Raw genomic sequence first — 15,236 nt, 5'->3', positions numbered from 1 at the left:
AGAACTACTCCAATACACACAGAGAAATTGCAGTTTTGAACCCATCTTTTTATAAAAAGGGAGATTTGAAGCAGGACTTTCCAGGATATTCCCCCCCCCCCAACCTATTCTGTTTCCATGTGTACAGCTGGTGGGTTTGAAATCCTGCTCTGCAACCCCCTGGTCCACTGAATGGAGCACTGACTGCTTCATTTACCCTGGAGTGTTACTTACACCACAAGACCTTGTGTTCCCCTTGTGATTACAGCTAAGGTTCCAAAAAGTCCAGCTGAACACCTGAGGCTTATGGGACGGGGGGCCTCAGGTCACCTGATGCATGTTTTATTGAGGGTTCCTCTCTTCATCCCCAGGAAGATGACCTCTTCTCTTAGCCACGCCAATTCCAGACTTGGCAAGGTTTAGGGGGGCCTCAGGTCACCTGATGCATGTTCTATTGAGGGGTCCTTTCTTCACCCCCCAGGAGGATGACCTCTTCTCTTAGCCACACCAATTCCAGACTTGGCAAGGTTTAGGGGGGCCTCAGGTCACCTGATGCATGTTCTATTGAGGGGTCCTTTCGTCACCCCCAGGAGGATGACCTCTTCTCTTAGCCACACCAACTCCAGACCTGGCCAGGTTTACATTTGTTACTTGTATTCATAATCTATTTACCTGCACCGGTGTTGTTTTAATATGAGACAGCACCCACCCAGCCGCCTGCAGCTTAACCGTGTACAGATCCACATTGCAAGCTATCACTCAGGTATTTAGGTGTCCTCCTTGAATAATACACCTCTAGCCAGAAGACAAATTCTTCTTCTTTTACTTAAAGATAAGTTAATACAGCTTCTAAATATAGGCATTGAAATAATGTACATAAGAAACTTCAGATACACAGTCCAGAAACCAATATCCATAGGCATCACAGAGAAGAACTGTTCCCACCTGTCTTGGGTTAGATCAAGTTCAGGAAGGTCCATCCTAGGGGAAGCCTTAAGCTGGAGGGTCCCTAATTCAAATTTTGTTTGACAACTAAGCTATAGCCAGCCTGAGTATTGCCTATTTACATTATTTGAGTTCATTGGGTTTCCCTAAGCCCAAGGACATTGTATGATTCTGCATACTACTGTAGAGCGTTCTTCAGTAGGCAGAGCAAGAAGATACAATGGATTGGGTTAAATATTTTTTCCACCTTGGCCAATCATTGAGGGGTTTAAGCCAGTGATGTGGGCTGGGGAAAGGAATAATTATTTGGGGAGACCTTCTAGAAAGATTATTTTCTCCTAGGCTGCTTCCTATAAAGCCAGGATCTTCAAATTATGGCCCTCCAGCTGTTGCGGAACTACATGTCCCATGTAGCATTGTAAAACTCTGATATTCACAGACATGACTAGGCATGATGGAAATTGTAGTCCCTGAACAACTGGAGAGCCGTAGTTTGAAGACTCCTGCTATAGAGTATGTACTTCTGGAAAAGTTATTTTCCTCCCAGATTTTGCCTGAAGGTAATGTAGAAGATGAAGATCTTTCCTTCCTAGGCCTGCTGCCTGGGGGAGAATGTGAGTCCAGAGTCCTACTGCCTGGGATAGGTATAGCCGCTGAGAGGTCCAGTACATGCCTTTATGGCCATGTCTCTGGGAGAGAAAGCATAGCCTGAAGAAGAGTCCTGTTCAGGTGAAACTGTGAGAGAGGTCCTACCTACTGGCCTACACTAGCCTGTGGCAGAGGCATAAAGAGTTCTAAGCTGACCTGTGGAAAAGGTTAAAAGATACCAATACGCAGAAAGAATTTTTGTTGCTGTTTTTTGGCAATCTGTACCCCAAATCCTCTCCCCTTATGAAACTGAGCCAATAAAATAGCAAAAAGTAGATCAATGGAGTGGAAGTCTCTCTGTCACCATTGTCTGGGTGCAGCTAAAAGGCAAATCACCAGTAGGAAGGAAAAAGAGTCTGTTAAAACCAGCAGCTCTCAAAGCGGTGGCCGGTGGGTGATTAAAGGTATGTCCCCTGGCACCATCTTAGGCAGGCAGGAATTCTCCTCGAAGGGAAGAACCTTCATTAATTCTCTTTAGTGAGGTTCCCTATGTATATGATATGGAGGGAAGCAGCTTCCAGGTTCCAGTTGAATTTCTCCAGGATTTGGCGGCACTCCTCCTTATTGTACCGGGTCACGTTGTACAGATGAACTACCTGGAACAAGAAGAAAGTATTCCATGACACCCAGAGAGAAGACCCTTATACTGAGAAATTGGTGGTGTCACTGCTAATTCATACTGATGTAGGGTTCATGAGATCTGGATTTTTTTTTAAATTATTGTGCTTATCTTCTAGGCTTTGAGCAGTATCATTACTACAGTGATAATTGTCAACTTTTTAGGATTCCTTGCCTGTTCTCTTCTGTCCCTGTCCTCTCTATCCCTCTACATGTCTATGTTTTTTAGTTTTGGATGGTGTGTGGAGGTGTTAGAACCCTCTTTCCAATTCCAATGCCCTCACTTCTCCCCCCCCCCCCCACTTTACTAACCTGCCAGGCTCCATGCCCAGTAAAGGATCTGGTATGGATCTTGGGGGGGACACCAAGCCGTTTTTTTATTTAAATTATGGTGTAGGGTTCCCCTCCAAATCCAAACCAATCCCGATGGGTCTGAATGGGCTTTTTTTTTTTTAATAGCTGGGTCCCAGCAATTGTAACCGCAAGTCATTTTAAATGGGATTTAACTTTTTTTTTTTTTCTTTAGAAATTTCATTTTTGCTGCAGCATGTTATATACATGCTACAGATGCGCCACTTTAAAGGCACATTGTGGGGACCCCCCAGGCACTATATTTAACCACTTTACCACCGGAGGATTTTCCTGCTAAAAGACCAGGGGGTTTTTTGCGATTTTTTACTGCGTGACTTTAACGGACAATTGCGCGGTCGTGCGACGCTGTACCTAAACGAATTTCACGTCCTTTTTTCTCCACAAACAGAGCTTTCTTTTGGTGGTATTTGATCACCTGTGCGATTTTTTGATCACGCGCTATAAACAAAAAAAGAGCGTAATTTTTGCAAAAACAACAATATTTTTCACTTTTTTTTATATGAAATTCCCCCCAAAAAAAATGTAAAAATCAAAATTTTTTAACATTTTCGGCCAATTTGTTTTACGCTACCTATGTTTGGTAAAAAAAAATCGCAAAAAGCGTATTTTGATTGGTTTGCGCAAAAGTTATCGCGTTTACTAACAAAGGGAAAGATTTTTGTCATTTTTGGTGTTTTTTTTTTTAACGAGTAATGGCGGCGATCTGCGATTTTTTTTGCGGTACTGCGACATTGCGGCGGACAGATCGGACCCTTGACTGACATTTTTGACACTTTTGGGGGTACCAGTGACATTACTGCAGTAATCAGTGCTATATATATGCACTGTTACTGCAAAAATGACACTGGCAGGGAAGGGGTTAACAGTATTGGACAGGGAGGGGTTAAGTGTGTCCTAGGGGCGTGATTCTAACTGTGCAGGGACAGGTCTACTAGTGTAAAAACAAAGGTCAACAGTTCTACATAGTAGAACCGTCTGATCTTCACTTTTACACAGGGAGAACTGACAGGCGGCTTGTTTACATAAGCCGCTCTGTCTTTCTCCCGCTGTACCGGCGATCGTAGTGTGACCGGCGGACATCGGGTCCGCCAGTCACACTCCCGCACTCCTCCGTGAACGAGCCGAGGCGGGCGCGCGCCTCAGCGGGCGCGCGCCCGCCCGCTATTGGCTCTAGAAGGAGTGACAGGCGAGCGACGTAGACCTACGTCACTCTGCCTGGCCGGGGCCGACTGCCGCAGTAAATATACTGTGCGCAGTCGGCAAGTGGTTAAATACATTTTTCATTTTTTTTTCTTTGCACTTTAAGCATAATTAAAATCACTGCTACTGCAAAAAGGATTGTTTAAAAAAAAAATAGTGATCCATGTCCCCCAGGGCAGTACCAGGACCCCCATACCCTTTTTATGGCCAATTACTTGCATATAAGCCTTCATGATTGGGACTTTAGATCTTTCCTGTTCAGCTCCCATAGACTTCAATGGCTTCGTCATTTGGGTTAGAACATTTCCCCTGTTCTGGAGTTCTGCTGTGAACTGAACTGGGGGGGGGGGGGGGGTGTTCGGCCCATCTTTAGTTCTAGGTCAGTGATGCAGAAAGTAAAGTATTGTAGCCAGCCGGAAACTAGTTTTCTCAGAAAGAGGTTCTAAGTGGCCATCAGAAGGAGGCCCCCTTAAGATTGTACTCAAACCCCCAAAACTATAGACAAATATGTATACAGCGCTATATAAAATCAAATAAAGTGACAATGTGCATCATATAAATCAATAAACTCGCTTACAGTGCAATATATATTCCTCTTAGGTGCAATATATAATTTCCATAAAGTGCATTCAAAGTAAAGTGCATAAGAGTCCACTAAAATATAAATATAACCGTATATTTATATTTATATTTTAGTGGACTCTTATGCACTGTACTTTGAATGCACTTAATGGAAATTATATATTGCACCTAAGAGGAATATATATTGCACTGTAAGCGAGTTTATTGATTTATATGATGCACATTGCCACTTTATTTGATTTTACATAGCGCTGTATACATATTTGTCTATAGTTCATTTCTCCCGTTAGTGAAGGAGGTTCTATATAGCTGCTGTATTTTCTTTATGTGTCCCAAATTATTGGGTCTTAACACTATACCACTTTATATTTAATTGCGCTGATTTACCTTTTTTCACAAACCCCCAAAACTGTTCCACCTCTAGACAATCCGAATCTTTGGGTACCCAAAATCAGGATCAGGTAATTAAGGGTGTGATGTTGTCTGGATATTTGGTTGATAATGTGTATGGTGTGAAGCTCACCCCCATCCCAGATGTTATGGTGCTACAATTGACCTCAGTAATTAAGAGAAATGGATTCATGCCCCATGAAGTTCTTATTACACAACTATGTGCCCAACACCATGGATGAAGATGAGACATTTGTCTGCCACCCCCAAATCACATTCATCTCTGATATAAGCAGTTTGTTGGTTTATTAGGAAACTGTCACCTTTAAGTGCTGGACGGCCCGCGCCACGTCTCCTCCGAAGAAACGCAGCGCTTCCTGGCATTTTTCTGGCGTCACGCCATGGACCTGCTCCTCCACCTGCAGCAAAGTAGATCATAAGCATTAGATGTCCACATCAGCCAGGACTCAGGGGTGCCTGCAAAATGCATTGTTTATTTTAAAGTGTACCTGTAACGAAAGGAACATGGAGGCTGCTGTTCTGGGTCAGTGGTTGAGAAGCAGCCATGAATAAATTCACTTCAATGTTGATCTGGCTATTCCACACATTTGATTGGATGGATTATTTGTGGATCTGTCAGAACCATAGCGGACTGGCAAGGGTGCCCTATGTAGACCCTATAAATGGGTCCACATTATGACGATGTAGCGCACTCGCCATGGCTGTTCCCCATGTTCATGCACTAGGAAAACACCTCAAAAGGGAATACATGGACCATTTAGCAGCCTAAGCCAGTCTGACTATGGATTGGCAAACAATGAAGAACATCCACAGATAAGGCTAACCTAGGCCAAATCCCCTCTCCTATATAACATTCCGCTCATCACTACTCACAAAGTACTGATGATCACCAAGACACCCAATCATTTAAATGAATGCTTCAATGATGGGGTTACTTAAAAAACGAAAAACAATATCTATGAAGGCCTACTCCATGTAGATTGGCTGGGGAGAGGCAGGGGTGCCCCTCTGCTCCATCTCTCTGTCCACTTTAAGGTCTTACACATAGAACTTCTTGGTTTTGATCTCCTCCAGTCATGTGTCCAACAGGAGACTATGAGGAGCCAGAGGAGGCACATCGGGTTAAATTGGGAGGTTCTTGCCATTAGAATCCCAGAACTGAAAACTTCACCCCTCAACTAAATTTCCTCCTCCGTCCCATCCAAAATGTTTTGCAAAATGTCTTTATTAACATGTAAACCACTCGGTGTCCTCACCTCTCTGATCCTTCTCTGCAGTTCGCTGTGCGTCATCTTGCTGCTGCACCTTCGAGATGGACATACTTGTGTCAATCGACGGACAATCGGGGCCTCTCCTGGACCCGAGGCTGGGGAAGATGAAACGTTATCTTTCCTATTGAAGGTCGAGGACCGTCTGGGGCAATGCATGGTGGTGGGCACAGCCAGAAAATGATCATTGGAGGTTGTTGTTTTGGGAGGACCTGAGCAGTGGGTTTTGTCCACTGCGTGATGTGGGGGATGGTCACTCCTTCTTCTTATACTGGACCTACGGGTCAGTGGTGATATGAAATCCATATCTCGCCCACATGGCTCAGGTGTGAGCGACCTCTGAGGCATGCCATTTACCTCCCTGTCAGGGATGGCTTCCATGCTTCTAGACACACCTGTAGGTGCAATAGACAAGAATGTGAGAGGAAGGACAAGACAAGAATGACATAAAAAAAGACCAAAGTTAACAGAATGAATGAGGATGGTGGTTTCCCTGTCTGTCCACCTGCAGGGTGATTGGTGTAGACACAGTCTCTGGGTGGAGACCAAACCTGTTTATAGCCTTCCAAACCCTCAGCGCCTTGTTTGTGATAGTATCAAAAAATAAATCAGCGCAATCCTAGTGCCATATCCTAAGTATGTACACCCAGTGGCTGCTATCACTAAAAATGCTTTCACAACATCAAATACCATGTCATCAAAATAAAAGTGTTGCGCTACTTAGTGTACTATAACACAATAAATGTATTAACACGTAATACAATAAACGAACAATACAAAGTTATATGTTTGGGGGAAAAAAATTAACTATACAAAGTTGCAAAGAATAAAAAATGTAAAAAATTATTGTTATGTGTGGTCCAAAAATTCGTAAGTGACTGAATATCAAGTCCATAAGAGCAGTTCCAAAAATGTGCAAAATAGCAAAAAAGTGCAAGATGACAAATAAAGTGCATGTGCTCTCCTCCCCCAGTAAAAGATGGCCGCTCACCTCACGTTCTGATCCCTGTTTCACCAGTGGGTCAGAACCAGCAGTTCCCCTCTGGGGATATATGATGATCCTGGCATCGTATGAGCGTTAGAGATCCACTATCCTTCCTACTTCCTCCTAGTGACTCAATAAACACTCGATCTCTCTTACCACTCACGGGCATATAAAGTAGATATATGTAGGAAAGAGAGGGCAGAATCTAGTGCTCTCCGTATAAAAAATATTTAATGGCATGAAAGTAAAAGAAAGCACTTATAGCAGTGCGGGCTGGATGGACAAGTAAAGTCTCATAGGGGGCAAGATGGCCGCGATGTAACGTCAGATCATGGGCTCCACCCCCTATACGCGTTACATCAAGGCTTAGACTTCTTCAGTAGGGGTGGAGCTAGGACATCACTCCGCTGTTATTGAGACTGCCATGATCCCTTATTCTCTATGCACACACCAGCATTTCATTAGCCACACGCCTGCCCAGGATATTCCCAGAAACCGCGTGGCAAAGGAAGGGAGTCACTATAATAATAAAATGGGGACACCACTGTTCAAACTAGAACCATAATCTAAATGAATAAAAAAAAATTAAAAAAAAATGGCGGAGCACATGTACCTGATAATACACACTCCGTAGCCACCTCTTCAACATATAATATCCAATCAAAATACATTGACAATAAACACAATAATATAATTTTTTTTAAATAAAATTAAAATAACAATGAAAAATGATAAAATAATAGGCAAGATGGTAAACACAGATCACCCTTATCGGATGCTACCACCAAACAACACATGAATCAAACTAAGGAATAAAAATATTATTGAATAACATTATCAAAAATAACTGGATGAATAAAATCACCTATCACTAATAAAGAAGTTGAGATCAAAATCTACATTGAGACCCCCCTGAACCTTGGTCTCAAAAATCCAAGAAGTTTCTCTTTTACTAAGTTGCCTTATATAAGTTCCTCCCCTCCAATATCGCTCCACTTTTTCTATACTCGAAACTCAAATTCGGAGTGAACTAGGGTTTTGATCGTGAACATATTTAAAATGTTTAGAAACATTATGTGTAACCGCCCCTTTCCTGATATTTTTAATGTGTTCTCCAACCAGAACATGTAAGGCTTTGGATGTGCGCCCCACATATTGGAGTCCACATCCACATTCCATGATGTATATCACCCCAATGGTGGGACAAGTCATCATATCTTTAATCTGATACTTCTTCCCCGTACTAGTAGATATAGATTCCTTCCTTCTCTTTAGATTTCCTTTGCTGCGACAACACGCTAAACACCGACCACAAGCATGAAACCCAGTCATAGAATTGAATAAAGAACTTTTCTGTTGAACAGGGGGATCAATGACTCCTTGGGCTAACCTATCTTTAACCACTTAAGCCCCGGAAGATTTTACCCCCTTCCTGACCAGGCCCTATTTTGCGATTCGGCACTGCTTGACTTTAACGGACAATTGCGCGGTCGTGCAACGCTGTACCTAAACAAATTTGATGTTTTTTCCCACATACAGAGCTTTCTTTTGGTGGTATTTGATCACCTGTACGATTTTTACTTTTTGCGCTATGAGCAAAAAAAGGGCGTAAATTTTTAAAAAATAACAATATTTTTCAAAATTTTTTTATAGGAAATTCCCAAAAAAAAAAAAAATTTTAAAAATCAAGATAGTTTAACATTTTAGGCCAATTTGTTTTCTGCTACATATGTTTGGTAAAAAAAAAATCGCAATAAGCGTAGTTTGATTGGTTTGCACAAAAGTTATTGCATTTACTAACTAAGGGAAAGATTTTTGTCATTTTTGTTGTTTTTTTTTAACGAGTAATGGCGGCGATCTGCGATTTTTTTTGCGGCACTGCGACATTGGGGATGACAGATTGGACCCTTGACTGACATTTTTGACACTTTTGGGGTTACCAGTGACATTACTACAGTAATCAGTGCTATACATATGCACTGTTACTGTAAAAATGACACTGGCAGGGAAGGGGCTAACTTTATTAGAGAAGGAGGGATTAAGTGTGTCCCTAGGGGCGGGATTCTAACTGTAAAGGGGCGTGGATTTTCGTGTAACAACAGAGAAATACGATCCTGCATAGCAGAACCATATGATCTCTGTCATTACACAGGGGAGAATGGCAAGCGGCTTTGTTTACTTTAGCCGCCTGCCTTTCTCCCTCTCCACCCGACGATCGCGAGTGACCGGCGGACATCGGGTCCGCTGGTCACACGCGCGGAGATGTTAGGGAGCAAGCGGGGGCGGGAGCGTGCCTCCGGCGGCGCGCGCTCGCCCCCTAGAGCCTCACAGGGGAGCGACGTAGATCTACGTCACTTTTCCTGTGAGGGGCTGACCGCCGACGTAGATAGTCATGCGGCGGTCGGCAAGTGGTTAAGTATAAGGGCTTTCAATGCAGAGAGACCAGCGTGCCCCCTTTCAATGCAGAGAGACCAGCGTGCCCCCTTTCAATGCAGAGTGACCAGCGTGCCCACTTTCGAGGCAGGGAGACCAGCGTGCCCCCTTTCAATACACAGAGACCAGCGTGCCCCCTTTCAATGCAGAGATGCCAGCGTGCCCCCTTTCAATGCAGAGATGCCAACGTGCCCCCTTTCAATGCAGAGAGACCAGCATGCCCCCTTTCAATGCACAGTGACCAGCGTGCCCACTTTCAATGCAGAGAGACCAGCGTGCCCCCTTTCAATGCACAGAGACCAGCGTGCCCCCTTTCAATGCAGAGATGCCAGCGTGCCCCCTTTCAATGCAGAGATGCCAACGTGCCCCCTTTCAATGCAGAGAGACCAGCGTGCCCCCTTTCAATGCAGAGAGACCAGCGTGCCCCCTTTCAATGCACAGTGACCAGCGTGCCCCCTTCAAAACAGTGACCAGCGTGCCCCCTTCAATGCAGTGACCAGCGTACATGCCCCCTTCAATGCAGTGACCAGTGTGCGTGCCCCCTTCAATGCAGTAACCAGCATACATGCCCCATTTAATGCAGTGACCAGCATACATGCCCCCTTCAATGCAGTGACCAGCGTGCGTGCCCCCTTCAATGCAGTGACTAGCGTACATGCCCCCTTCAATGCAGTGACCAGCGTGCATGCCCCCTTCAATGCAGTGACCAGCATACATGCCCCCTTTAATGCAGTGACCAGCGTACATGCCCCCTTCAATGCATAGACCAGAGTGCACAGGAGGACACATGGACACCTTACAGTCCCCGCCGCTGCCCTGGTTGAGAGCGGAGAGAGAGGAGAGAGACGGAGGCACTGAGGCAGCGGCTGCTTCATCACTTACCTGCTCTTGGGCTGGCTCTGGCTGACTCACTCGATCGGACCGACTGCTGTGCTGTTGAAGACGGGACTGGAGAGACGTCCACGCGCCGCTGCTCCTCCTCGCTCTGGCGGCGGCGGGAAGGTTGACGGACGGTGAGTGACTGACGCACGCACCGCCCCCACGACGACGTCAGCCGGGATGTCCTGAATGATTGGTCCAGGCTTGAGTCTGAACCAATCCCAGCCAGGACAGGACTAGTGGGGAATGTCAAATGCCAAACCCCACCCCCCATAGCCAGCAATAGGTCCGGCGCCCCATAGTGGGCTTTAAATGTAAATTTTTTTTCTTTGCAGATGCAGATTGGGGGGGGGGGGGCGGCGCCCCTGCGCCCCCTATCGACCGGCCGCCACTGGTGGGGTTTGTTATTGTTAAGTGCCTGTATCCCATTGTTCAATTGTTTCTGTCTGCCTTGGGATCAACCTATTATGGGATGTATATGTGTAAGTGGATTAGCTGCTAAAGGGGAGGGGGGGGGGGGGATTGTCCCAGGGTGTAAATATCTTTGTGCCTGTGTTTCAATAAACAGTTCTTATTCTGGTTTGCTCCAAAACTGGTATTGTCTAGTTCTTGGGGTAACTAAAGCCAGATTCACAGATCTCGTGTTCCAGAGCTTAGGCTTAGCTTCTTGATGGAGATACCCAGTGAGGGTGTCCGGAGTCCGTCACATGTTTCATTTTACTTTCATGCAAATAAATATTTTTTATACGGAGAGCACTAGATTGTGACCTTTCTTTCCTACATATATCTACTTCATATGCCCGTGCGTGTCAAGAGAGATCAAGGTTTTTGTTGTGTTACTTGGATGAAGTAAGAGGGATAGAGGATCTCTAATGCTCATAAGATACCAGGATCATCTTATATACCCAGAGGGGAACTGTTGTTTCTGACCCACTGGTGAAACAGCGGTCGGAACGTGAGGTGAGTGGCCATCTTTTACTGGTGGAGGTGAACTTAAGCACTTTCTTTGTCATCTTGCACTTTTTTGTTGTTTGTGATAGTGTTTGTATTTGTGCTTCAAGCTTCCTGTTTGCCTGCCTTGTTACTGTGCCTTGACCTTTACTTTTGCCTGATTTTCTTGTTCAAATATTTTATTTTGAAAAAAAAAAAGCATTTCAACAGAATATCGTCAAAGGATAAATACAGGCTGTAAACAGTTTACAAAAATAACAGAAAATAAGATAGTAACAATATATAATCTTCTAATATTCGTAAGCAAGGATTTTAATGTTAAAGGAATACCACAGGCCTAGAATGTTGATGACCAAACAAGTCTGTGCGGTAGTAATAGTGGTTGCAAATATTTGTGAGTTAGGGGCCCACTCATTGGAAGGCGTATCAGTAATTGTTTCTTAGAAGAGGTAGCGTGGCCAGCATCTGATCTGAAGTTAGGGATCGTTCTATAGAGGTGGTCCATGAAGTAGTAAGGAAACCATTCCATCTCATGTGCTTTTGAGGGGGTAGGCTGGTGTAGACAAGGTCGCACCTTGGCCTTGGTCTAGAGTGGTAGAGGAAAACTCAGAAGGATGAAATTGTTCACAAGGGTGGGAAGGAATGTACATTAAGAGTGGGTGTGGTACAGCTGGAGGTGAAGAGTAAAGGGGAGTGAGGAGGGTAAGGTAAGGTCAGAGGGAGGAGGGGTGGGGTATTGTGGGTTTCTGGAGAGAGTCCCAGTAGCAGGGGAGGACTGGGCCAGGGGGCAGGAAGGCAATTGCCCCCTGGGCCGCTCTGATGTCCTGTAAAAAGGCTGCATCGCTTTTGCCACAGACATGCCCAAAGGATTCCTGGTGAAGAGAAGTAAAAAGTCCTCGTCACTGACCTACTGAGTGCGGGTTGAAGACAAGGACAGTGCAGACCTTTAGATAATTTGCTGTCTGAGCAGAGGCCGGTTCCGTGCCCCACTGGAGACTCTCCTCCTCTGACCAGCCCCAACTTAACTGTCCCAGCTCCCCCCAACCACCCTCTGCTGGCCAGGTTGGGAACTTGGATTCAGGATTGAGTAGAGAGTACCTGGAGCAGGGCTTCAGCCTGGAATAGGGGGGTCAGGGGAGGAGGACTTGAAGAGGGAGAGTGGGAGGGGGAGCGAGATGCTGCACCATGGGCCTTTGGTTTGTACTTTCCCCCTGGGCTGAAAGTTGCCAGTCTGCCCCTGCCCAGTAGGCCCTGCTGGTCTCTTGTGGGCCTCCTGGGATCGAAAGAGTTTGGTTCCGGCCTTAAGGGAGTAAGAGGAAGTCGTCAAAGCCTGGAGGTAGGTAGTGGACATCATTTTGTCCAGTAGGATTGCTTCTGTCTTGGCATGGACTCTGCCTGCCTTTTGACCATGGATTTGACCCAGACTACTCTCTGAGCATTGCCTTCCTGAACCCGAACTGTCATTGCACCACATTGTCTGTCTGCCAACCGCAAGCACCTGTTTGCTGTGATTAACTCATACCTGATAGTGAATGTGGGTTATTGCGCTCAGCAGTATACTCACAATAAAGTGCTAATGCATAAATAACATAAACATATGAACCAATTATTTAAAGGTGAATATTCCAATGAATATAGCAATAATAAAAATAATAAACATAGTCCTTGAAAAGTGCTCGGTGCAAACTTTAAGTTCCAGCAGCAAATACAATTGGACTTGATGTGAAATGCCTTCACCAATCACCATACACCCAGTGCTCGGATAAAATACTTCTTACCAAAAGAAGTTGACCCCTTAATTATAGGGGGTCATGATCGCAATGTATCTCCACAAGAGCTCCAAAATCTCCTATTACAGTCTTCACATCCAGTGTGTGATAAGCCAGAAGTAAACAGATGACTCCGAGACTCCGGACTTTGCTATAGTCATGCAGCTGTCCTCAGGTGCTGCCCTGTACACGGCCCGCTGCAGCACTGCTCTGGGATCACATATTAACTCATACCTGCCTTGGCGTGGTAAGCAGGCACTGTAGAATTGTGTATAAGGTCTTGGGGCAACCAAGCCTTTGAAGGCCTGCTAGCTTTATGGGAAAGGGGGCTGCTATAGGTGAAGAACACAGAGCCAGCTATAGTGCCTGACCACCTATGTTAGGGGTAGGTGTGACAGAACTGAGGAGGAGGCGATAAGGGTAATTTAATACAACATATAGAGACTTACGTCTACCAAGCAATGTTTTTCCACCTCTATCTTGACAACCACAATTTTGATCCTCCTTTGCTCTGACTCTCATGCTGAAAGAAATAAAAGCTCATTATTAAGTGAGAAGTACCATAATTTCCTTTACTCAGAGGTAGTAAGAGACTTACTCTTTCTGTGTGTCATGATTCCTAAGAGAAAGCTTCTCCAGATGATTGGACAAGTGCACAGAAGTACAGGCATTGGCAAAGTCCTCTGGGCAGATTGAGGCAGGAGAAAAAGGTCCAATCTTAAGAGTCCGGTGACTCTGTCCTCTCCAGAGGTTGGTGTCTAACCTGGAGGAAGAAATTTAGAAAAGTCTCATCTAGCAATAATATGAACATAATGTATTAGACACAATTAAAAATTGATTTTATTTGAAAAATGACATTTGGCTGGTTTTTATATCTATATATATATGTTGAAAAAAAATTAAAGGAAGGCTTTTTAATCAGAGTAAACCATCAAGTCAATTAACCGGTTGCCGACCGCCGCACGACTATATACTGCGGCGGTCAGCCCCGGCCAGGCAGAGTGACGTATGGATACGTCACTCGCCTGTCACTGACTTGAGAGCCAATGGCGGGCGCGCGCCCGCCGCGGCTCGTTCACTGACAAGTCAGTGCGTGTGACCGGCGGACTCGATGTCCGCCGGTCACACTACGATCGCTCCGATGAAGGGAGAAAGGCGGAGCGGCTTATGTAAACAAGCCACCTGTCATTCTCCCTGGTGTAAAAATGAAGATCAGACGGTTCTACTATGTAGGACCGTTGATCTTTGTTTTTACACCAATAGCAATGTCCCTATACAGTTAGAATCACGCCCCTAGGACACACTTAACCCCTCCCTGTCCAATACAGTTAACCCCTTCCCTGCCAGTGTCATTTTGGCAGTAACAGTGCATATGTATAGCACTGATTACTGCAGTAATGTCACTGGTAACCCCAAAAGTGTCAAAAAATGTCAGTCAAGGAACCGATCTGTCCGCCGCAATGTCGCAGTACCGAAAAAAAAATTGCAGATCGCCGCCATTACGCGTTAAAAAAAAAAACACCAAAAATGACAAAAATCTTTCCCTTTGTTAGTAAAAGCGATAACTTTTGCGCAAACCAATCAAAATATGCTTTTTGCGATTTTTTTTTACCAAACATGTGTAGCATAAAACAAATTGGCCGAAAATGTTAAAAATTTAGATTTTTACATTTTTTTGGGGGGAATTTCATATAAAAAAATGTGAAAAATATTGTTATTTTTGCAAAATTGACGCTCTTTTTTTGTTTATAGCGCATGATCAAAAAATCGCACAGGTGATCAAATACCACCAAAAGAAAGCTCTGTTTGTGGGAAAAAAAGGACGTCAAATTCGTTTAGGTACAGCGTCGCACGACCGCGCAATTGTCCGTTAAATTCACGCAGTAAAAAATCGCAAAAAAACCCCTGGTCTTTTAGCAGCCAAATCCTCCGGGGCTTAAGTGGTTAAACTCCTGGGATATTGGTCTAGTCATTTAAGTAGCAAAGGGGTTGCTAATCAGTTTCAGCTGATTTGGTATAAATAAAATTAACAACAGGTGCACCTGGTGGGCAACAATGAAACGGCCTCCAAAACAGGAATGGTTTTACAGGTGGAGGCCACTGACTTTTTTTTCCCTACTTATATTTTCTGACTGTTTTTCACTAGTTTTGCATTTGGCTAGGGTCAGTGTCACTACTGGTAGCATGAGGCCATAC

General features: G+C 44.7%; 1 protein-coding gene across 1 annotated transcript in view; it reads right to left on the bottom strand.

The window, feature by feature from the left end:
- Positions 1 to 1,461: 1,461 nt before the first annotated feature.
- LOC309553108 (non-receptor tyrosine-protein kinase TNK1-like) overlaps positions 1,462 to 15,236 on the bottom strand; it is a gene marked incomplete at its 5' end in the record, with an annotated part of 32,104 nt that continues 18,329 nt past the window's right edge. The window contains 5 exons of the mRNA XM_082254005.1: positions 1,462 to 2,168; positions 5,058 to 5,153; positions 6,012 to 6,418; positions 13,490 to 13,563; positions 13,639 to 13,803. Of these exons, the coding sequence (XP_082110131.1) occupies positions 2,037 to 2,168; positions 5,058 to 5,153; positions 6,012 to 6,418; positions 13,490 to 13,563; positions 13,639 to 13,803 (874 nt within the window). The 3' untranslated portion in view covers positions 1,462 to 2,036. The remainder of the gene's footprint in view (positions 2,169 to 5,057; positions 5,154 to 6,011; positions 6,419 to 13,489; positions 13,564 to 13,638; positions 13,804 to 15,236) is intronic.

The sequence above is a fragment of the Pelophylax lessonae genome (assembly GCF_965119305.1).
Source record: "Pelophylax lessonae genome assembly, chromosome: 4".
NCBI classification, from domain to species: domain Eukaryota; kingdom Metazoa; phylum Chordata; class Amphibia; order Anura; family Ranidae; genus Pelophylax; species Pelophylax lessonae.
This window is presented reverse-complemented; position numbering and strand designations above follow the sequence as displayed.